The sequence below is a fragment of the Pinus tabuliformis genome, chromosome 5_2, assembly GCF_031772625.1.
Source record: "Pinus tabuliformis cultivar Carrire ecotype Pingquan chromosome 5_2, CPIR1, whole genome shotgun sequence".
Classification (NCBI taxonomy): Eukaryota; Viridiplantae; Streptophyta; class Pinopsida; order Pinales; family Pinaceae; genus Pinus; species Pinus tabuliformis.
The window spans coordinates 529,155,208-529,178,639 of record NC_142306.1 but is presented as its reverse complement, the minus strand read 5'-3'; the positions used below and the strand labels follow the sequence as shown (position 1 = coordinate 529,178,639).

Here is a 23,432-nt window from a genome sequence, read left to right as displayed (position 1 = left end):
GTCCTTTTAGTTGTTCCATATATATATCCTCATCCAAATCTCCATGTAAGAAGATCGTTTTAACATCTAGTTTCTATAACTCTAGATCAAGTAATGCAACTAATGCTCACACAACTCTAATTGAAACAAGCTTGACAACTAGTGAAAAAATCTCATGAAAATCAATACATTCCTTTTGAAAATATCGTTTTGCAATGAGTCTTGCTTTGTACTTCTAAAAAGTATCATCAACTCCTTTCTTCAATTTGTAAATCCACTTGCAACTGACAACCTTCTTGTCTTTAGGAAGCTCCACCAGATCCCATGTCCTATTTCTTTGTAAGGCATCCATTTCCTCTTTCATTGCTACCTTCCATTTATCACTATTAGATACTTCCATTGCTTCCTGATAACAACTAGATTTTCCATCGTTAGAAATTAAATAAACAAATGTAGCAAAACCATCATACCATTTAGGAAAATATTTGATCAGTGTAGACGTTCATACTATTTGTTGTGTTGTTTCCTTAGAAATTTTTGTATCCTCATCTGCTTATAGAGGAGTTTCTTCATGAACATCTTCATGATACTCCTCCCTTGAAGATGATTGAGTTTCCAATTGAACTTGTTGAATTTGCAGTACTTTTGTCTATTTCATTTCACCATCTACATTTGATTTCATGAGGGATAATTCATCAAATACGGCATCTCTATTAATGATGATTTTGTGGATAGTAGGATCCCACAACCTATATCCCATAACTCCACCATATCCAACCAAGATTAGTCTTTTTGATTTTGGATCTAACTTAGAATGCTGATTCTTTGGAATAAGATCATAGGCATCACAACAAAAAACTTTAAGATTTGAATAATCACAAGGTTGACCTGTCCATACCTCTTCCAGAATCTTACAGTTAATTGCAGTTGATGGTGAGCGATTTACCAAATAACACGCTATAAGAACTGCTTCTCCCCACAATTCCTATTGCAACTTTATATTACTGAGCATACTGCTTGCCCTCTCTAAAGGAGTCCTATTCATGCATTCAACAACACCATTTTGCTAAGGAGTATAAACCATGATTTTATATCTTTTGATCCCATCTTCCTTGCAATAATTTTCAAATTCGTTTGAAGTAAACTCAGTTCCATTACTAGCCTTTTGCACTTAGCCCTCTTCTTACTGTCTCTACATGCACCATTAATCTTGTGATCCTTCTTCGGCTCCGATACCAATTTGTCAGAAAGGCAGAGGAGGAAAGACACAAAATAACACAAAAAATCACACACAATAACACGAGCTGTGACTCTTTAATGGATCATAGAAACTTGATGATTACAATGAACCTAGTGACTCACCCAAAATCACTCAACATGGAAACACACACTAAATTCGACTTTACCCAAAATATGACTTAACTCGACTTGACTCAATAAATTGACTCTCTAAATTTAGCAACTCTTCATGCAAGAGTAATTAACTATCTTTGACATACCTGTAATTGCTCCTCATGCTCACTAGGGACAATCACTCTTAGTTAAGTGTAGCTTGGTATCGAATATTCATATGTTTAGTTTTGAAATTTTGCATGACAATAACGGATTAGCCAAATATATGTATATAAGAATATTTTTTTTCCGAGCAAATATTTTGGTGAAACAAGATTTATACAACCTCAAGATAATTTATTTGTCCTACTAATTTGGTTTTCCAGTATGGTGGATAGTACTCTCATGTAACACCACAGTGTGGTGGATAGTACTCTCATGTAACACCACTCTTACTTAATGAAGAATCAAGCTTAAAAAAAATTATATTATCTTAGAATTTTAAATTAAATTTTATATTTCTTATTTTTAATTTATTATTTAAAGTACTAGTCAAATATAATTATTTTTATAATAATATAATTTTATTAAATTTATCGATTTTGAAAAATGTATTTATTCTTATCACTTCAAATCCTAAATAATTAAAGTAAAAATAAGGAATTTCTTCCTCATCATGGGCCGTAAAACGCCGGAATTTGTGTGGGAAACAAGGTCGGGTGGAAAAGACTAGAATGCCAGGAGGAAACAGCTGTGATTATACGAAGTCGCCTGATCCTTTTCATCTCAATTCAGGGCCAGCTGTTCAACAGTGCACTAGTACTAGCTAGGAGTGAAACTCGAGTCATGTGCATGCATAGATATGATTCCTTTGTCTATTCATTTGGCGGCTTAATCGTTTCACATTATGCATTCTCTTTGCGGTTTCCCATAGAGTCTTTATCAGGAAGTCTTTCTGTTCTTAAAACAACAAACAGGTTACCAGCAATACATCCGCTCTTCATTTCTGTCCTTAAAACAACAAACAGGTTACTAGCAATACATCCGCTTCAGCTTTCCTTCAAATCTGAAGGGAAAGGAAAACCATCGCCGCTCTGCTTGGGAGACACCTGGCTAGGTTAGAGATTTGGGGGTGCTTATTCTGCATTTCATAATTCGTTAGTCACTCCTTTTTCTTTGTCAGGTGGAAAGGGAGAATAGTGGAGAATGGAAAATTTGTGGCGAGGCTATCCACATCCATCCCAGCCGTCTTCCCAGGAAGGAGCCTGCCTAACCCAAGATCATGGTAATGTTGGTACTGCTGAAGGTGTGCAAATCCGAACACCGATCAAATCAGTCAATTTTGGCCATCCCGGAGGTTGTACTGACGTTGGTAACCCTGAATCAACCGTATTTGATGCATTTATCAGCAAGAGCGAACATGATTACAGGCTGCTAGGAACAGCCTTTTCAGGGCCACTAATGCAGCCTGGTCAGATCGATGACGAAGATTCGCCATGGCCGATGACGCAATGTTGGCAGAAATTCGTGGGTAACTTTGGCGATCAGGGTCCAACTCTGACCTACAACTCGCGGCCAAATTCTTTGATGAATTCCCGTAACCCTCTTCTTCGGCCAACACGGAACCGTCGATTGAAGAAAGAAGCAGCAGCAGGAGGGCAGGCAAATGTTCACAAACTGGTGGAAAGACAGAGGCGGAATACGATGAAGACGCTTTGTTCAACGCTCATATCGCTACTCCCCGAAGAGTATCACAAGGTAGGTTAGGTTTTCTATATCTCAATCATATGAATAAACGTTATGGAAAACAAGAGGAAAGGGGCAATAGTTTTACTTGTGTTTGCCACTTTTGTAGAAAAAACACACGTTATCGGACCAACTGCTGGAAGCCGTTAAATACATTGATCATTTACAAGATACGCTAATTGAACTCGAAAAGAGAAGAGATTTGCTCAGCCTCTCGAGCACTGTTAGACCTTTTTCCAGCAGCACTTGTGTTTATAAAACTCTGCAAGCTTCCCAAGCTGGCCCCTCCAATATAACGGAGACGCTTCCTACAATTAGGGTTAACAAATTTAGTTCGGGGATTGAAGTCACTGCAAATATTTTTAAGAACCAGATTGACTTCTCTAGTCTTCTATCAGTTCTAGAAGAAGCCGGGCTTGAAGTTGTGAGTGCTACGAGTTCTGCTATAAATGATAGGGTCTTTTATAGCACTATCTTGAAGGTATTTCTTCATTATTATATGACAAGCTTGAATCGGCGATGCTTATCTGAATTTTTGTTTTCTATAAGTATCTTAACGTTTCTGCTTTTTTAACGGTGCAGCTGCCAGAGTTTCTCCATTTTGATAGCGGTGTCCTACACAGAAGAATTAACCAATTGATGAAGGAAAACCTTCCATCAAATTCACTTTGCTTTTTTACCTAGCTGGATATTTCAGGTAAAGTGGGTAATCTTGACTTCTGTTTTAGGAACCGGAACCGCTGGAGGTAGAGCAAACCCGTGTATTGCTAGGTGTAAATTTAAAATGGAAGTTAAAATTATGAAATTTGAAAGAAACTTTGTCTATTAAGCAGTAAGTTCTTTCTCCTCTCGATAATAATGTCTCTCGAGTTCAGTTTCTAATTTCCTTACATTTTTCCTGTTATTGTTGCGGTCTATCTAGTTTCCTGCTCTTTGGTTGCTATTTCTATTCTTACACATCACCTACCCTATGAACTTTGCAAAGTTTGTTGATTGTGAATTTAACATATATATGTTTTTAAGGAAGATATGTATTCGAAATTTTATGGTTTATATAATACTTATAGTTTATGTAATACTTTATAAAGTAACAATTAAACAATTGCTTCTATTTCCAGTATGTATGTTGGAAAGGTAGAGAAGCTAAACACACAATTCACCCAAAAACACATGAGCTGTGGCTCTTCTATTGATCACACGAAATTTGATTCTTATAATGAGCCCACTGAAGGGTATTTAACCTTTTCGACTAGAGACTCGCCTAAAATATCTTGACATGAAACCACACTCTAAAAGTCGTCTACCAATTCACTCGACTTAACTCAAAACTCCAACACTCAACACTTAACCCTCAACACTCAGTTATTTGACTCTCTAAGTTTAGCCAACTCCTCATGCAGGAGTAATTAGCTTATTTTAACACTCTCTCCTAATTATGACCGCTAAACTAAGATTGACTCATAACAACTCAAATATGCCTGCTGGTCTATGTCTCAGCGAGGCTTACAACACCCAAGTTTTTTCGTTGAAACTCAAACACATCTTTTGCTAATGACTTGGTAAATATATAAGCCAATTGATCACTAGATTTACAAGGCTTCAAGTGAACTTCTCCATTGCTCACAAGTTCTCTAATAAAGTGATATCTAGCATCAATATGCTTTCTCTTTTGATGAAACACACTATTCTTGGATAGTGCGATTGCTGAGGTGTTGTCATAGTATATTGTTGTTGATCCTTGTTGTTTCTACTTGAGTCCATCACACACTCTCCTTAACCAGATTGCTTAACATGCTGCTGATGTTGCTATTACATATTCTGCTTCTGCTACATATGAGGGTGCTAATTATGGTCTTCTTGGTGACAAGGTTATACAATTTGTAAGATTTTGATTGCTCAATGTAACCAATAAATATGCATTTTTCACTATTATAATCCAATTTGCCTCTTTGCTCTTTAGGCACATGTGCATAAGCTACACCTCCAAATACTCTGAGATGAGATATGCTACAAGACATACTTGACCATGCTTTTTCTGGTACTATGTTCATCACAGTCTTTATAGGATTTATGTTGATCACATAAATAACACATGCAACTGCTTCTGCCAAATACTCATTATACAAGTTTCTTCCTTTCAACATACTTCTTACCATGTTCATAATTGTCATATTCTTTCTCTCTGCTACACCATTTTGCTGCGGTGTGTACCTGGTTGTAAATTGTCTTTTGATTCCATGGTCTTTACAGTAATCATGGAATGCCTTTGAGTCATATTCTCCACCATGATTTGACCTCAATACCTTGATTTGTCGATCACTTTGGTTTTCTACTAAGGCTTTGAATTCCTTGAACTTTGCAAAAGTTTTAGACTTCTGCTTTAAGAAGTGAACTCAAGTCTTTCTACAATAATCATCAATAAAAGTGAGGAAGTAACAACTTCCACCAATCGACTGTGTCCTCATAGGTCCACATAAGTTTGTATGCACTAGCTCAAGAGGTTGATTTTATCTATATGCAACTCCCTTTGGAAAACTTTCACAATGTTTCTTTCCTAAGTGCAACACTCATAAGTACTAGCAAGTTCTTTCATGGGAGGTAATCCTCTCACCATCTGTTTCTGCTATAACAATCTTAAACCTGAAAAGCGCAAGTGTTAAAACCGAAAGTGCCATAACCAATATTCATGAGAACATGCACCTATAAAAGAATTGACCTGAACATTGTAATTCATAATTACAGGAAAGAATCTATTCCTTGTCATCTTCACCTTTTCTATCAGTTGCTTGCTTGGGGACTTATCATATATAACACATTCATGACCTTGAAAGATAACTTTGTATCATTTCTGTGTTAATTGACCAACACTTATCAAATTATGTTTGAGAATAGGAACATAATATACCTCTGAGATTGTCTTTGGCTCCCCTTCCTTGTTCATAATGTTGACCACTCCTTCGCCATATACTTCCACTATCTTGTTAGACCCCAACTTTACCTCAATTTTCACAGATTGATCAAAATTTTCAACCAAATTCTTGTTGCTTGTCATGTGGTTATTGAAACCATTGTCTAACATCCACATACTAGTAAAAGGTTCATGTATGGTATGGAAAGCTAGGAACATGGAGTTAGTACTCTCTGTAGTGACATTATCTCTCTGGTTCTCTTGATCAACTATATTCTTCATGCAATCATAGGCATAGTGACAAAATTTATTGCAATAATAACATCTCGCATTTGATTTGTCAACTCTTTGATTATTGTTGCAGCTTCTGTAATTGCTTCCACTTTCATTTTCATGCTCTTCTCGACCATCTCTTTTACCACCATATCTTCCACTTCGTCCTCTCCCTCTTGATCTACTTCTGTCTCAACCTCTATCTCTTGAAATAGAAACCAGACTTTTGAAAGAGATCTCTAAAGTGGAATCCTTATTTCTTTCTATCCTTGCTTCATGCAATAAAAGTGATCCCATTAGCTCATCATTTGTTAATGATGCCAAATTCTTGGCTTCTTCTATGGCTACTACCACAACATCAAATTTGGTAGACAAAGATCTGATGACCTTCTCAACCACTGATATACTATAGTTATGACCCAATTCATGTAAGAATCGATGTCCTCTGTCTCCTTCATCTGCAGATTTTCAAAATCTCTCCTAGTATTTTGTAATTTAACAATATTGACTTTGGTTATACATGTATAGTTTGTCGCCAAACTATCCCATGCTACTTATGTTGAAGACATGATCATAATCTTTTGGAACACTGCTTGGTCCAATCCATGATAGATAAGCTACAACACTTGTGAATTCTTCTTCTTGTATTTCTTCCATTGTTCCCTCTCTGTATTATTGAGAGATTGTTATATTGCTTCATCCTTAGGTTCTGAAAAACTACGCTGAACATAATCCCAAACATCATGAGCATGTAAAGTGGTTATCATCTTAATGACCTACACATCATAATCTTTCCCTGTAAATGGTGAGAACTGAGCTAGAAATTTGAGAAAACTATCTTTCCTCAAAAACCCAAATTTTTTTATAAACTTGCAAAATTCCTTATAATTAAAACCGTTGTTGTCTCCCTTTTATTTAATATATATATAAAAACCTTAATATAGAAACATGTTATAAAAAGAAAATTATATAAGAAAAACCTTTAATATAAAAACATTTTATAAAATAATCTTATAATGAACTATTAGAAAAACGTTGACTTCGAATTGTACTCCATCTGCCATTTTATTTTTATGAAGCACTTCAAACGAAACAAAGCAACATAGGTAACATACGGCTTTCAAACCCACATTTAAATTAACAGAAATTTTCCCCGTTTTTAAACGTTTTACACATTTGCAAAGAAAGTTATTAAAAAAAATCGTTGTGTTTTTTTTTCCCTTGGCCCTCTTCTCACGGGCTCTCCAGGCACCACGAATCTTGTGATTTTTTTTAGCTCTCATATTAATTTGTTGGAAAGGCAGAGAAGCTAAACATGCAATTCACCCAAAACACATGAGCTACATCTCTTCTATTGATGACACAAAACTTGATTCTTACAATGAAGCTGGTGTATTCCCTTAAAATATCTTGACATGCAACAACACACTAAAAATTGTCTAACTGACTCTCTAAATTTGACTCTCTAAATTTAACCAACACCTCATGCAAAAAGTAATTAGCATATTCTAACACAATACACTTAATTCTAATCTAATTTCCATATCGACAAAAACAATTGCATTATTAACTATAAATAGATGTGAAACAATTGCATTAACTATAAATAAATATGAAATAGTATATACACAAACTTTTGGCTATGTGATAACTCTATTCCCGTACCAAGTCATGGAATGTATGGTCATTTTCATATGGATAAAGGAAACTATGTAAACAACTGTATATATGAATGTGTATTGGTTAGTTTTCTGTTTTTTTGGGGGCCGGAGTTGGTGTTCTTCCTTACTGAATATGCTTTGTTTCCTCCTCTATGAATGAGTTTGCGTTCTTCATTATTGAATCCATTGTTTTTTGGGGGGCCGGAGTTGGTGTTCTTCCTTACTGAATATACTTTGTTTCCTCCGTTATCAATGAGTTTGCGTTCTTTCATTATTGAATCCATTGATTCAGGTGAACTATTTTATTCCCTTTGAATGGCCTGTGGATTGGTTATAAAGTTGTTTGCTTTTGTGAAGATTGTGAAATTGTGTTTGTTCATTATATTTATTGGAGAAATAGCGAATTCGTTTGTATAGGTATGTTTTCCAGGTAAATAAATCTAGAATGGGTACGATTCTAAAATTCGTTTGATAATATAAAATAAATCTAAAATGTTTACCATTCTTAAAATTGGAAACTCTCCACACTCCAATATATCAGAGAATTTGCCAATAATTAGAATTAACAAATCTGGCCGAGGCATTCAAATCACTCCAAATACTTTTAATAATCATATTGATTTCTCTAATCTTCTACCAGTGCGAGTGGCGTTAGAAAAAGTTCATGTTGTGACGACTATGGTTTCTTCTATAAATGATAGGGTAGGGTCTTTTATATCATTCACTCGAAGGTATTCTTTATTATCATATAAGTAGCTTGAATCTCCGATGTTTATATGAAATTTTCTTCAGTAAACACTGTAGTGTTTTTATTTTTTTATTTTCCATTTTGATACCATTGTTCTACATGGGAACATTGACCAAATGATAAAGGGCCGAGAAAATTCCATCAAACTTATACATTAACTAGTTTTTTCCTTATGCCTGGTCTATTCTTAAAAAAATAGATTTAATAAGTTGGAATTATTTTTGGTTGTATATACAATGGAGTGATTTCAAAACACTTTATCCGTTTCCTAACCCCACTCTTATCCTGGTGTTACAACTTTTTAGGTTTACAAACTATATAACAAAATTCTATAAATGACTGTATTTCCGTTTCCTAACTCCACTCTTATCCTGGCGTTACAACTTTTTATCTTTACAAACTACATAACAAAATACTATAAATGACTGATATTTCAATTAAAATGAATAACCTTAGCTTATTTTACTTTCTGCTAGAGCTAACCTAAGCCTAGGTGCATATCTAAAACAGATGCTAAAAGAATGAAAGTGAAAAGAGACTTGTCTAAATAAGTAGAAATATTTATGTCTCCCGAGTTTATTTTGTAATTTGCTCACCGTTATTTTTTTCTGTTATCGCTGCATGCGTATCTGCCCGTTTTCCCTTTTCCGTTGTTATCGCTGCTATCCGTCCATATCTGTCGTACGATCTGTGTAGGGCAAACCTTTTGAGAATGTGAGAATTTGGTTCCTCACCATGAAAATTCATGGAGAGTAAGACAATTTTACCATCGACAAAGACAATTGCGTTAATGTTTTGTTTTTTTTGGTTACTGATTGTCTACACATGAAGTTATTGGCAATGTGAGAACCTTGCTCCGTGCCAAGTCCCGGAGAAAATGACAACTTTCATATCCGCGAAGGAAAACGCTTTTGTTAGTGATTGTGTACACATGAAGATTTTGAGCAATTGAGAACTTTATTACCCTACCAATTCATGGAATGTATGGCAACTTTGTCCGTTGTTAAGTAAAGTCAGGGGTTGTGGTCTAACTGCCCGGTGAGAGGGTATATTTGGTAGTTTGGCTGCTGTGGTGCAACTCCTAGATGATGATTAAAACTTTTTTATTAATTGTTATATCTGTGAGTATGTATTTGTTGGAAATAATAATCCCAACCACCGTCTTATTGGAAATCATAATCCCAACAACCGCCTTAAATACACTCACAAACACCATGCTTGCCCAGTGAATTGCTGCAAACAACATGCTTGCCCAGTGAACTGCTACAAGATTGCAATTTTTTTGTTTGTAGGGGAAAGGACTAAAGTCAGAGCAGAAGTACAACCCTGACCATTCCACAACACAACAGAGGAGTTAAGGCGTTTAATAAATTTTGGTAAATAGATATGGGCAAACATTCACTCCGGGATTGCTGTCCACACTCCACAACACCCGCAAGTTCCACAACGCCTGCAAGTTCAGAAAACCAATTACTAAGTAAAATTGCCCATGGTGGGTATTAGTTATTTGCTCTGTCATGTATTAATGCCAAATTTGTATGTGGAAATAAATATGGATGTAAAAGTCATTTGTCATGTTGGGAAGTTAGAAAGCTAGAGTCTCTAGGTAGTGAGGAGAAATTCATGGAGGAAATATTGGTGGGTGGGTGAAAATGAGTTTTAAGGAGTTCTACACAAGTTTACTCTGCAACCCAATGATGGGTAAATCACAGTAAGTTTGTTTTGTTTTTCACTTGGAGCTTAACCTCCATTTATATTTCTTTATGTTTTAACATATAATATAAAGTATGGCTAGTTGCGTTATGGCATTAATCATTCACAAGTAGATTTACAACAACTTTCTTTGTTTTACTATGTTGTAAAATTTATGTTTTAATTAAGTCCATGTGTGGTTGCGATATCCTCACTACAACCTAAGATTTACCTTGACGCAAGTGAAGTTGACTTTCCCTACTTTGCAATTAAGTAGATTTACAACAACCTTCTTTGTTTTACTATGTTGTAAAATTTATGTTTTAATTAAGTGCGCGTGTGGTTAGGATATCCTCGCTACAACCTAAGATTTACCTTGACGCAAGTGAAGTTGACTTTCCCTACTTTGCTGCAACTTATTTCTGAGCTCCTTTCCCCTCGTAAGAATTTTCTAAAATGGTATTAGAGCGGGTTAAATATTGTTAGTGTAAAAACAAGTGTTTTTACTAGCAATTAAAATTTGTTTTGAGGGCAGAATTTTTGAAGTATATTTACCAACGGGTTAAATATTGGTAGTGTAAAAACAAGTGTTTTTACTAGCAATTAAAATTTGTTTTGAGGGCAGAATTTTTGAAGTATATTTACCAACAGGTAGAAAGTTTTTTTTCTTTCACTAAAAAATGGAAACATCACTAATCCTCAGATATCTCAGTTTAATGGAAAAAATTATGATTATTGGGATATTACAATGAAGGCCATGTTTTCATCTCAAGACATTTGGGATTTGGTGGAGAATGGTTTTCAAGAACCAGCAAATGCAGCAGCATATAATGCCTTGCCTCAAGTGGAAAGAGATTTGTTAAGGAACAACAGGAAGAAGGATTCAAAATTCCTGTTCTATATTTTCCAAGCAGTTCATGAAAGTATTTTCCTGAGGGTTTCAGTAGCAACGAAGTCCAAGTAAGCATGAGACACCCTCCAAACCGCCTACCAAGGAATGACAAAAGTCAAGACAACAAAAGTGCAAATATTGACAAGAGATTTTGAAACACTTTGTATGAAAGAGTCTGAGAATGTGGACTCATTTTTTACACATGTAAATGGGTTGGTTACTCAAATCAGGTCTCATGGTGAGACACTTGAAGAGAGAAGAATAGGTGAGAAAGTTTTGAGAAGTTTGCCACCAAGGTTTGATGCCATTGTTGTGGCCATAGAAGAGACAAATGATCTTTCACAGTTCTCAGTGGATGAGCTTCATGCATCACTGGTTTCTCATGAACATAGAGTGAATAGAGCAACAAGCTCCTCATTAGAGCATGCCTTCAAGACACAAGTTTCCTTTGGTCAAGGTCGAGGCAGAGGAAGATCATATACTAGAGGAAGAGTAAGAAGCCCACACAGAGGTGGAAAAAGTAGTCTTTCAAGCTCAAGTGGAAGAGGCAACAATCAAAATCCATGTCAAGGCCCAAGCTAAAATCAAGAACAAGGTCAGAGGTATGATAAATCTCAAGTTCAATGTCATTACTGTAAGAAGCATGGTCATTATACAAATGAATGTAGAAAGATGCAATATGACATTAGTAACAAACCAAGTGTAAATTTCACAAAAGAAAATCAAAACCATGATAGCATGTTTTTAGCTTGTAATGAAGCACAAGAAAAACAAACTGATATATGGTATCTAGATTCACTATGTAGCAACCACATGTCAGGAAACATAGAAATGTTTTCCAATCTAGATGGAAGTGTGAAATCTGAAGTGACATTAGGGACTGATAGAAAAGTCTATGTCATGGGAAAAGGAAGAGTCAATATCCTAACAAAGAAGGGGGAGAAGAAGTATATCTCAGATGTTTACTTTGTCCTCGGTCTGAAGCATAACCTCATAAGAATTGGATAGCTCATGCAAAAGGGCTACAATGTCTCCTTTACTAATGATGTATGCATAATTTTGGATAGGCCTCCAAGCAGACAACTAATTGCAAAGGTTTAGATGAAAAACAATAGAATGTTTCCCCTAAAGATAAGATCAGATTTGAAAGAAGAAGGTGCACAAGCACAAATATCAACGAAATCACAAGAAGATGGAAGAAAAGATGCAGCTGTCACACAAGTGAACTATCAAGCAGAGGTCAAAGATGAAAATTGGTTATGGCATTTGAGATTTGGTCATCTCAACTTTGGAGGTCAAAATTTTCTGCATAGGAAAGGCATGGTGAAGGGTTTTCCACTCATAGAAAAACCAAACAACCTATGTGAAGGATGTATCTTGGGCAAGCAACATAGAGAGACATTTCCAGCAGGAAAGTCAGTAAGGGCAAAGGCACCTTTGGAGATTGTCCACTCAGATTTATGTGGACCAATGCAAACACCATCAATTGGTGGCAGCCACTATGTATTGACCTTCATAGATGACTACACAAGGAAGACATGGGTCTATCTCCTAAAACAGAAAAGTGAAGTGTTTGAGCGCTTTTGCCAGTACAAAGCTCTTGTTGAGAAGCAAAGTGGACACTACATCAAAGTCCTCAGGACTGACAGAGGTGGCGAATACATCTCAAATGACTTCCTTCGATTTTGCAGGGAGCATGGAATTCACAAGAAATTTACAACAAGTTATACACCTCAGCAAAATGGTGTGTTAGGGTCCTATAATAATAGGATTCATAATTTTGAATTGGCTATGATCACTCTTGTAATATTGTACATACTTCTGTTTTATGAATTTTTTTTTCCTATATTAAAAATAAAAATGTAAAGAGAATAAGTCCTAAAAGAAAAATCAAAGGACTAAAAGAAAAGGATTAAAAAAGAAAATAAAATATGAACTCCACCAAAAAGAAATCAAAACATATTTTGAAAGTGATGCAAATTCAAATGCCACTACTTTTTACTTTCCTTGCAAAATAAGATTGTGTGTAGCTTGTCAAAATGCCACAATCCATGATGGTCAAATAGTTTAATCTTGATCCATTCATCCTTTAAATTTCATGTTGATAGATAGAGAATGAAGATCTAATTGAACTGTTTAATCTTGGCAGATTAGTAGTTAGGTAGAGAATAATAAGGAGCTCATTAGTTTAATCTAAGCCCTTGGAAGTTATAAGGTTAAAATTACATAGTTTGCTTATCAAAGAAAGAAGAATACAAGGTCAGCAAGCTCAAGTGCACCCAATAAATTAAGAGAAAATGCTAGGATAAGTAAAGGGTAGGTAAAAGAGGCTTTGGAATGCACAAGGTTGCTAGCTCAAATGCACCTTTATCATGCTTAAATCGTATGTTTCATGTGCAGGAGGAACTATCAAAAGGAGGACATTCGCAAAAATTGTGTATTACTTTGGGTATTTACCCTAAAAAGTTCTATATGATTTTAGACCTAAATACTGAAGCTTATTCACTAATTTCCCCTCATTTCACTAAATCCCTACATGTCTAGTTTGATAATTTCCCTTCATTACCCCTTCATTACTTTTTATTCACTAATTTCCCCTTCTTGATTCCAAAGTACCCTTCCCTCTTCATTTCCCCTTGTAATAACCCTTTCCCTTCATTTTAACTCTTTCCCCCTTGATTTCACACTTTTCCCTAGACATTACCCTTTTAGAAACCATTTCCCTTTATTAATTTCCCTTTTTCCCTTAAAAGCCCAGTAAACCCCCTTATCCTAATTTACTTCCTGACCTATAGTCCTGCTTTATGTATATTACCCCCCCACTATATAAATCTCTGACCCTCACTAAACCTTTGATTATACATAACCCCCCGCATTATTAATCCCCAGGCCCCGCCAATCACACCCTGTATCAGTCCTTGCAACTTTGCCGCGCAATAGTCCTCTGATCAACTACTCCCAGATCCGACGACCCATATCCATATCATGTGCTCCCATCACCCGACAGTTAAAATTCCAAAAGCATGCGAGATTCGTGGTTTTGCCCAAGTGCTCTTTTGCTACGTGGCAGCCCCACTTTATATCATATGCTCTGAAAAATACCGCCCTTCACTCAAAAGTTGTGTGATATGCCATAAAACTGCCTCCCCAGGAAAAGCAAACTGCCCACTGTTCATCTATTAATCCTGCACCCAAATTTAACCGTTGTCGGTTAAAAGCACAAAAAATCCCCTTTTCACTCTTTCGCTGTTATTTCATTGCAAAAACCTCTGCAAACCAATTCTAAACCCCGGGAACTCTGTTCAACCATGTTTTACCCATTTACAACCTGGAGACCCTACAGACTCCAAATTGAAGCAACACATAGACAATTGAAGCCTCAAAAACCTCCACTGCTACCACAAAATCCTGTATGCACAACAAGTCTCTGTTTTCCAAGTATTCATGAAAGAACTAGAACGTTCCTCTACTTAAACTTTGCACAGTGATTATAAAAGGTTAATTAATTAAATTAATTAAAAACCTTACTAAACTGAAGAAACCTACTGTGCATCCTAAGAAAACCTTTCCTGCAAATTATATTCACTCCTCCCACTATTCCTGAACTCCTAAGTTTACTCCCAAAAGCTAGAAAAACAATAATTCAATAGAATAAACTGAATTATGGCTCCCAAAGTATTCTAAATGAGAAACCCCTGCAAACCCCTCACCTGGATGTTGACCACCTCCCATTAGCTGACAGAGATTTCCAAATTAAAAACATAGTTTCCCTTAGCCATCTATTAGAACTCCACTGCTAGAGTAAAGACAAATTCCTAAACCAAAATGATGGCATTCATCTATGGGAATCCAATTTTCCTAAATACTTGTTCCCACATATATACGAGTTCCCTGAAATAATCCATCTATGCCAAAACTGTTATATCCCAAGCCAAAGAGCCATAGTCTCTCCTGACTAGCAGATTTTGTTTACAATCACTGCAGAATTAATAAAAAAAATGTTTCAGATCTAGCCAAGCCCAAATGAAAACCCATTTTCCATTGAATACCTACTTGAACTCTATTTGAAGTTGGATCTTCCCATAAGGACTCAAATCTTCCAAACATTCATCCTAGAAAAGTCTCACACCCCTACAGAGAGTTCTCCATACTCGGCTACCATTTTCTCTGAGAGGGTTAGACAAATTGTGACCATGCCCTCTTGTATTCTAGGATACACCACTGATAAGCATGTAGATGAGCTTGTACTTGCTTTCCTCTCCATTTTTTGCTCAGGCAGACCTCTAGCAGCAGTCTTCAATTTTGCCCAATTCTTAGCAGCAGAATCCATGATTAGATGATCAGGTTGCCAAATGAAAGAGTATTTAAATACTCTTCATTGTTGTTCAACATGTTTTTATATTTTCAGTTAGATAAGTTTCCAGTCAATATCCAGAAGTTGGACACTAAGGGCCACCCTATATTAGTGATCTTTTGGACACCCTTAATCCAAAAGTATTCCACTATTTTAAAAAACAAAGAGTTCATTGATTCCTTTGTGCATCGAGTTGTAAATATGCTAACCAGTAGCAATCAACCCAGGATCAGTGACGAGATAAAAAGAGTTTTTCAGTTGTCTAAGAACAATAGAATAGCACACTGGTATCTATACTAGGACCATACTGAAATTAGAATATATGTATGCCAGCTCACTCCCTATAAGCTGCCCAAATATATTCCCATGAGGATATTTGCATTAGAATATATCAGGTAGATTATAAACTTAGATGATGTGAATTTCCAATCAGCTAGGAAGAAAACACAATTCAAGATAAAGAACCAGCTTGGTCCTTTTATGTGTAATAATAGGGAGGCTAGAGAAGAAGAAGAGAAGTATTTATAGGAAATGAAGTTCAGTAGCAATTTTAAATGGCAGTATGACCCTTTAGGAGTCATAAACAAACTAAGGCTCAAATTCAAATTAAGCCCTTTTATGCATGAATCTAGGGTAGACATTGAAATGTATGCCCACGAGTCAGAGTGGTTGGAAAATACCTTGAGAGGTATGGAGAAACAAATGGATACTAGTTCCATTCTGCATACTCCAGCCCTACAAAACAAAAGTACAAAAAGGACCACAGAAGAAGGTTGTTGCTCAAGCATAGATAAAACACATGACAGATTTGAAATCATGTACAGGAAAATGGCCAAGCTAAATCCTGTAAATGAGAAAGAAGAGCAAGAAGAGGTCATTGAGACAGTAAAGGCACTTCAAATCATGGACACAGATACAGGGGTCAGAGAAACTATAACTCCATTAGTTTAAGAGGACACTCATCAACCATCCATCTCTAATACTCATAGCATTGAGAAACAACTTAGCATACAGGTTTCATCATCAAGAAAACCAATGGACAGGGAAAAGGACATAAAGGAGAAGTATAAGGAGATCAAATTAAGAAATCAAGCATTGAAAGCTGAAACATATGCCCAGTACTTCAAATAGACTCTTGGCAATCAGAATAGGTTAATCTCCGCTTTTGACATTAAAACTGGTAAAATGAAAATGACCTTTTTGCAACCTATGGTCCAACAGCCTAAACAATAAGCAAACTACAGGAAGACATAATTTGAAGTTCTGGCCAGGGATGTTCACCCTATTGATCAAATTGAATTCCATAAGCAGACAGGTGAAATGATATACTCAACAATGACCAACAAGTCCATGAGTGTTCAGAAGCTTCAAAACTCTCTAGACAACATCACAACACAATTTAAGCTAGAGAAAGCATCATCATAGGCAAAGGATAACAAAATCAAGTCATTAAAAGACTTGGTAATTGAAATTGGATACAATCCAAATGATATCAAGGCTACAGAAAAACTAATAAAGAAGAAAAATGAGGATATTTCTTCTTTAAAGAAGCAACTGAAGTTACCCTCTTCTGAACATCCACAAGCCAAGGAGGTCCTAGAAAGCCAAACCCAGAAAGATGAGATGATGGACCTAATTCTCTAGCTAAATGCTCAATTAAAAGAAATGGAGAAGGAATTGGACGAGTTAATGCAGTGGAAACAAGCCAGCCTTAAGACAACCACTGCCACTGCTATTCCTACAGTTACTACAGCAGTGCCTTCAACTTTGACAGATTCATTGGCCCCAACGGCTCCACTAGCTACAACACTTCCAATTGCAACAAAAACTACATCAACAACATGTTCAACAACAACAACAACTCATCCTTGTGATGAAGCAGCTAAACTCGTCAAAGCCATGGAGGATATGTCCATCTAGACCACTAAAATAAATAGACTTAAGGAACAAATTAAAAGTCTAGAGGATGAGAAGAAACTGGCCCAGATCATGCATAAGAATGAAGTTCAGAAGAAAAACAGGTTAAATGAGAGGATATAGAACATGGAGAAGGAATTAACATTGAAGGAGCTACTAGGCTAGGCAAAACAAATTTTATGGGCCAATATCATTGACTCAGTCAATCATATTTGGCCATCTATACAGGTGATATTTGAACAAAATGATTTAGTTAAAGAGGCTGGTGATGCAATTCAAAGGGTTAAGGCCGAAGATGGAAATATGCCAGAAGAAGCCTCAAGAATAATCCAATTCCTTAACTCAAAGAATAAATATGAATTGCAGGAGCTGGGTATAGATGACAGAATTGGCACTATACTAGAGGTGAAGAAGTTAGTCACCAAGAGGAACCTAATGATGCAACTTGATGACAAATACCAAACAATGGAGCTAGATATAGGTAGGTTCATGATCAAATTTGATGCTTTGAGGCAGAAAGGTCTGCCTAATCCATTGGTAATAAATGACAAGTGTTATCGGGAAAACTAGTGTCCATTCAGAGCTACTAGTCCCACTAAGACGAGTGGCTATCTTAGAAACAAACAAACTAAAGTCACTTGTGTTTTCCTTTATGAGAGATAGATGAGAGAGAAGCAGAGAGTACCAACCTTAGTCTTTCGCTAGTCTCCTTACTCGTTTCCTCTCTCCCTTGATAGAGCTTTCGCCACTCCTTTCTCACTTGTCTCGCTTCAAAGAACACATATAGAGTCAAGGTAGCAAAATACCATCAAAGCATAGAGATTTATAACCATAAACAATGTAGGATCAGATGTACATTAACCATATAAATGCATATACAAATACAAGATTTAGAGATATAAAAACATATGGAGGAAAACTCAAATAGCTTTGTTGATAGAAGTAGTAGAAGAAAGGATTACAACCAAGTTGTCTGCTCCAGCATCATCCTCAAAGCATGAAAGCCTTCTTCACCTCATACAAAGCAAGATCACCTACTTCCTTGCAAATTACAAAATTATAGCCTCTAGATCTTTAGGATGAGGGATCCATATATAGATGTTTACAGGAGAGTGAGTCAGCTTCTGGGATTTTGATTAGTGTCATTTCACTGATAGTTGTTGGTTCCACTTGGAGATTTTAGATCTCTTACTCATCCCTGGTCGAATTCAGAGAGGCAAGTGTCATATGAGCAGTTTCTAGAAGCTTCTCTGGGTTTCCACCTAGAAAACTGCTTCTGCCATTTGTTTGCTCTTTCTCATCACACCTTACAGAAGGGCTTTCCAGTATGCATCGTACCCTATGCATGGAGCAATCTGTATGGTCCAGTTATGAACAATTCTGAGTAGTTTTTCATGGAGAACTTCTGGGAGATGATGTAATCAGCTGACCTTGTTCCTTTAGGGTGTGAAACAACACTTTTATGGGTTTAGAAGCCCTTGGTTTATGGACATATGTGATTGGGGTTGTAGTGCCAAAATATGTCTATAACAGTTGCCCCCTAAAGTATGAGGTCGTAAATCTTTTGATGTCGGGTGAAATGCTTTATAATGAGGATCCAAGGTTTTTCGAACTGGAAGGTGACCTGTAATAAGATACAATACAATACATTATCTTCACAATATTTTCATGATCTAGCTAAGGCGGGCATTCCCATGCTCAGCTTTATAAATTCATATTTATGTACATAAGACAGACAATCGTCTGTGTGGCAGACTGATGATTCTGGCAGAGCCATCATCCTTTAGTTTGTACGATTATCTGTGCAGCTATGATGTACATTTGATGTTTTTATTTACCTGAATATATCGCAGCCCGGATGGATGAAACTAGATCCGGGATCTTCAAATTCGTTCAATCTTCACCTGAAGTACAAGTCGATCCATGTGAAAAGATGTTCCGATGTCGAACATGGAAAGACATCGCCTGATTACCAGCCAATGATGTAAGCTGTTAACAGGTGCGAGAGGAATCATCGATAATGATATTGACCCTCAAGGTACTATAGTACAATTCACGTGGTGTGAATAAATGAATTGACGTCGAACACCACGTAAAATCTTTCGGTCGAAGGCCATTGATGTAAACCTGTCGCTGGAAGTGAGAAACTTGCCATTGAGGCATGCAAGATTCAAAGTACTGAAAGGGTTGTCCCTAAGTCAACTTCTTGGATAATGAGTTGATGTCGACAAGAAGTGACTCGTCGTAGGAGGGCCTTAATGAATCCCACATCTACGACACAGAACAGAGCAAATGATTTTGTGGAGGTGAAAACGATCTGATGATACAAGGTTCAGGGTGGCGGTCATGAAAAATGGAGAGTGAAGGTATTGCAGTGGATGAGACGTTAGCTAGGTTGGTGAATTCTTTGAGCAACTTCTCTTGAACATACCGGTGACACTGAAATTGACTAGTAGCGTTAACCCCAAGGTGGATGGTACGGCGGACCAATGGTGATATGACTAATGAACGGAATAACCCAACCCGACTCAATCATGGTGACGGAGTAAAAGTGTCATGTTCAAGAGTGACCTGCTACCAATGAAGCTATTCAAGTTTTCTTCCCTTTTGCCCCAGTCATTGCTGACTAGTACCTCTTTATTTTTGTCAAGCTTGAGGAGGATAACATATGCTTGTTCTATAATTTTCCCTTCGAGCAAACCTGTCACTATGTTTTAACGAGCCTAGCGATGGTGAAACTCACTTTTGTCTACATGGACAAGTTTTTCGCTATTGTTTTAACGAGTTTAATGACAAAGATAACTCAGTCCTTTTCAATTTTAAAGAGTCTAAAAGGGACGGAAAGGCAACTCCAATGGTCCTTTTTCGTAATGTAATCCCTTAAGTCTGAAAATGTGTAAAATAATACGAAAGGGATGAATTTTCGATAGTTTTAACGATTCGAACAAGAAAAGCGCTTGATCTTTTTGTGTAATAATCCCTCGGGTCCAAAAAGATTAAAATCTAGAGGAGGGATGGCACTTCTGGTTGCTTTAACGAACTGGAGAGGCCAATTGCTCGGAAATATTTTCATATTTTATGAGTCAGATGAAAAGAGCTTAAAGGAGACTCATTTTTTTAGGAACGAGTGATGTTTTTGGATAGCAACTGGTTCTAGGTAAGGTTTGGAACTTTTCAATCACGACAGTGTAAAGAAGGTGGCTAATAGAATCACTCGTCGTAGCTGTTCTTCAAAAGGGATAAACAATCAAATGGAGGCGTATGATCGGCTAAAAAAGAGTGGAAGTGATGGTAAGAACATGACCAAGGTTCAAGAGCTGATAATTATGCGATCGCAATGGTTATTTACCGAAGGTGAGGTTCATTTTTTAATGAGCTTGAACTCTATGGGAACATTTGCTCATTGCTAGGTTTATTTTTTAACGAGCTTGAACTTCGCGTAAAATTTCTCATGGCTAGGTTTATTTTTTAACGAGCTTGAACTTCACGTAAAACTACTTGTGGCTAGGTTTATTTCTTAACAAGCTTGACCTTCACGTAAAAATACTCATGCTAGTCGTATAATAAGGATGTCTCATCGATAGGTTCATTTTTAGGGAGCTTGCCCCATGCGCAACATTGCTCCTGAGCCTTTCATTATGTAAGCTAGGAATGACGAACCTACGAGTTTAAAGGGTTAAGAATCTACAAACTACGAAAATAAATGGTCACTTTTCACTTGCATGCAAAAAGGTTTGCATGCCACCAGGTATAATGAAATAGAGTTTCCAGGTTACCATACGGAAGTTCTTGCAATTAGCAAGATTGTTTCATCCACATGTGCAGACAAAACACTTCCTTGGATTTTTCCATCGAAATGGATGAAGGTGATTCTAGCTCCAATCACCTAACCTCTGACGGAAGAATCCTTTTCCAGACTGATCCATTATCCTAAACGGACAGGATTGTCAGACTAGTCATATTCCTACGCGGAAACCTACCTTATATCTGGGGTTTTCCTACCGAAGCAAACCAGGGCGCATGCCTCCTGGGTTTCAGTCACAATCATCGAATCACTCACGATCATTAGGTGGATGTACTGGAGATTGATGAGACATTCCTTGTGCAAAAAGACCAGTTAGGGATGGCATTTGACTAATAGCTGTGTTTGAATTGGGGAATGAAAGCTGGTCAACTAGGTGGACCACTCTGCCTTCATGTGAAAAACACATCACTCAGAAGAGTGAGGAAAAAATAGCTCCCATGCTATAAATGTAGTCACGCCCAAGGAGTAGATTCTAATCTAGAGGTCCTTGGACTACCATCACATTTAGATGAACGGTTTTCCTTCTCAAAGTTATAGGCAAATTTGGAAGGATCCCTAACGGTCGACTAGTTCCTTTGTTGAAGCCTGTTAGATTTCGAATCTCGGGCAGAAGCGATGGTGAACCAAGCGCTTTCCAAGCAGTTGAGGAAAGGACACTCACAGAAGCCCCTTCATCTATAATAGTACCAACCATGATCATTCTGTAAGCTTGTACTATGATTCGGAATGGTACATTAGATGGTAGGCGGGATCTGCCTAGTAGATTCCAATCAAAGGAAACGACTAGGTTGCTTGGAGGTGGGACCGAATAAATGGCTGGATACATCTCTGATGAACTTCCTTCCTGCGGTAAAGGAATGGGTAGATTTCCCCCATGTTCATCGGAGTCTGTGTTTATGAAGAGAATTTGAACGGTGTCATTCTCATTCTCCTTGGTGATAGTATCATCTGAAGGTGGACCCTCTGAAGAAAAGATTGGGTCGACTGTCGTCTCGACCTGTTGACTTTGGTCCGTTGTGGACTCAGAGGGTTTATTTTCAATGATAGTTGCTTCGACCGACAACAAAGGTGTGTCAGTAGGATTTTCAACTAGCGATGGACTCGGCAAGAGTTTCTTGTATCCGGGAGGAAGTCGTTGCAGTGAAGCAGGATGGTTATCCAAGAGTCTCTTAGCTTTGTCTAGGAAGTGACAACGGTGGAGGGCATGATCGCCCTCACATAGTCTACAAGGAAATTTGGATCTTCCTTTTTGTCCATTGAATTCGTTTTCACTAGTTGACGGTGTGCTCTCAACATGATCGTCAGTGGTTGAAGACACAGGATTGTGTAAGAGGGGAGACCAGTCCCTCAAGATCCGTGGGATGCAGGGAAAATCTCGATGATCATAGTGGTCTCCCTTGCAAATGACACATGGAAATTTAGGTTTGGAAGGTGCAGTGTGTGGATTTTTGTCAGATGATGTATGGTTGCCCCCTTAGGCTGTTGGATTCTTCTTCTTCTTCTCCTTCCCTTTCTTCTTCTTCTTAGTTACTTGGTTTTTAGCGTTACTAGCCTCACCAAGAGAAGAGGAAGAATGGGAGGGAGAAACAAAGGAAGTAGAATGTGGGGGAGCAACTTCATCTGGTTGCTGATTGGATTGCTGAGGAATTGCGGTGTTTTGAATGACAGAGGTCAAGAAAAGCAATACTAGCAGGCCAATTGTGAGTCCTACAAGGGATAATGTAGCCATGTGCAGAGCACCAACATCTCCCCAAGAGGAAAAGGGACTAGGACTTCCCCCAAGGGGAAATCATTGATTGGTAGACTCCATTTTCTCAACCTAAGACCAATGAGGGTAGTGACATTATTCTGATTAAAATATTTTTTATGACGCTTTGACACAACTCGCTTTTTCAATTTTTAATAGTCGAGAAAAAGCTAAAGATGACTCTAGTCGCCTTCAACTTTTAATGAGCCTGAAGTGACAAGTTCTCAGATGGACCTTTTCTTTTAGGGAGTCTGAAAAGGAATGAAAGTGACTATTCTAGAAATCTAGACAAAGGGATTACGAAACCAATCGCAAAAATACAGAATACTTTTTACGATATGGTAGTCAATCTTCCTGAATGCTGTGTTCAGTGCATTG

General features: G+C 37.2%; 1 protein-coding gene across 1 annotated transcript; it reads left to right on the top strand.

The window, feature by feature from the left end:
- The first annotated feature begins 3,015 nt into the window (after positions 1 to 3,015).
- LOC149160058 (transcription factor bHLH118-like) lies at positions 3,016 to 3,741 on the top strand. The gene is made up of 3 exons (XM_089434498.1): positions 3,016 to 3,069; positions 3,167 to 3,538; positions 3,640 to 3,741. Exons 1-3 carry the CDS (start codon positions 3,016 to 3,018, stop codon positions 3,739 to 3,741), a joined length of 528 nt encoding a protein of 175 aa, XP_089290624.1.
- Positions 3,742 to 23,432: the final 19,691 nt, after the last annotated feature.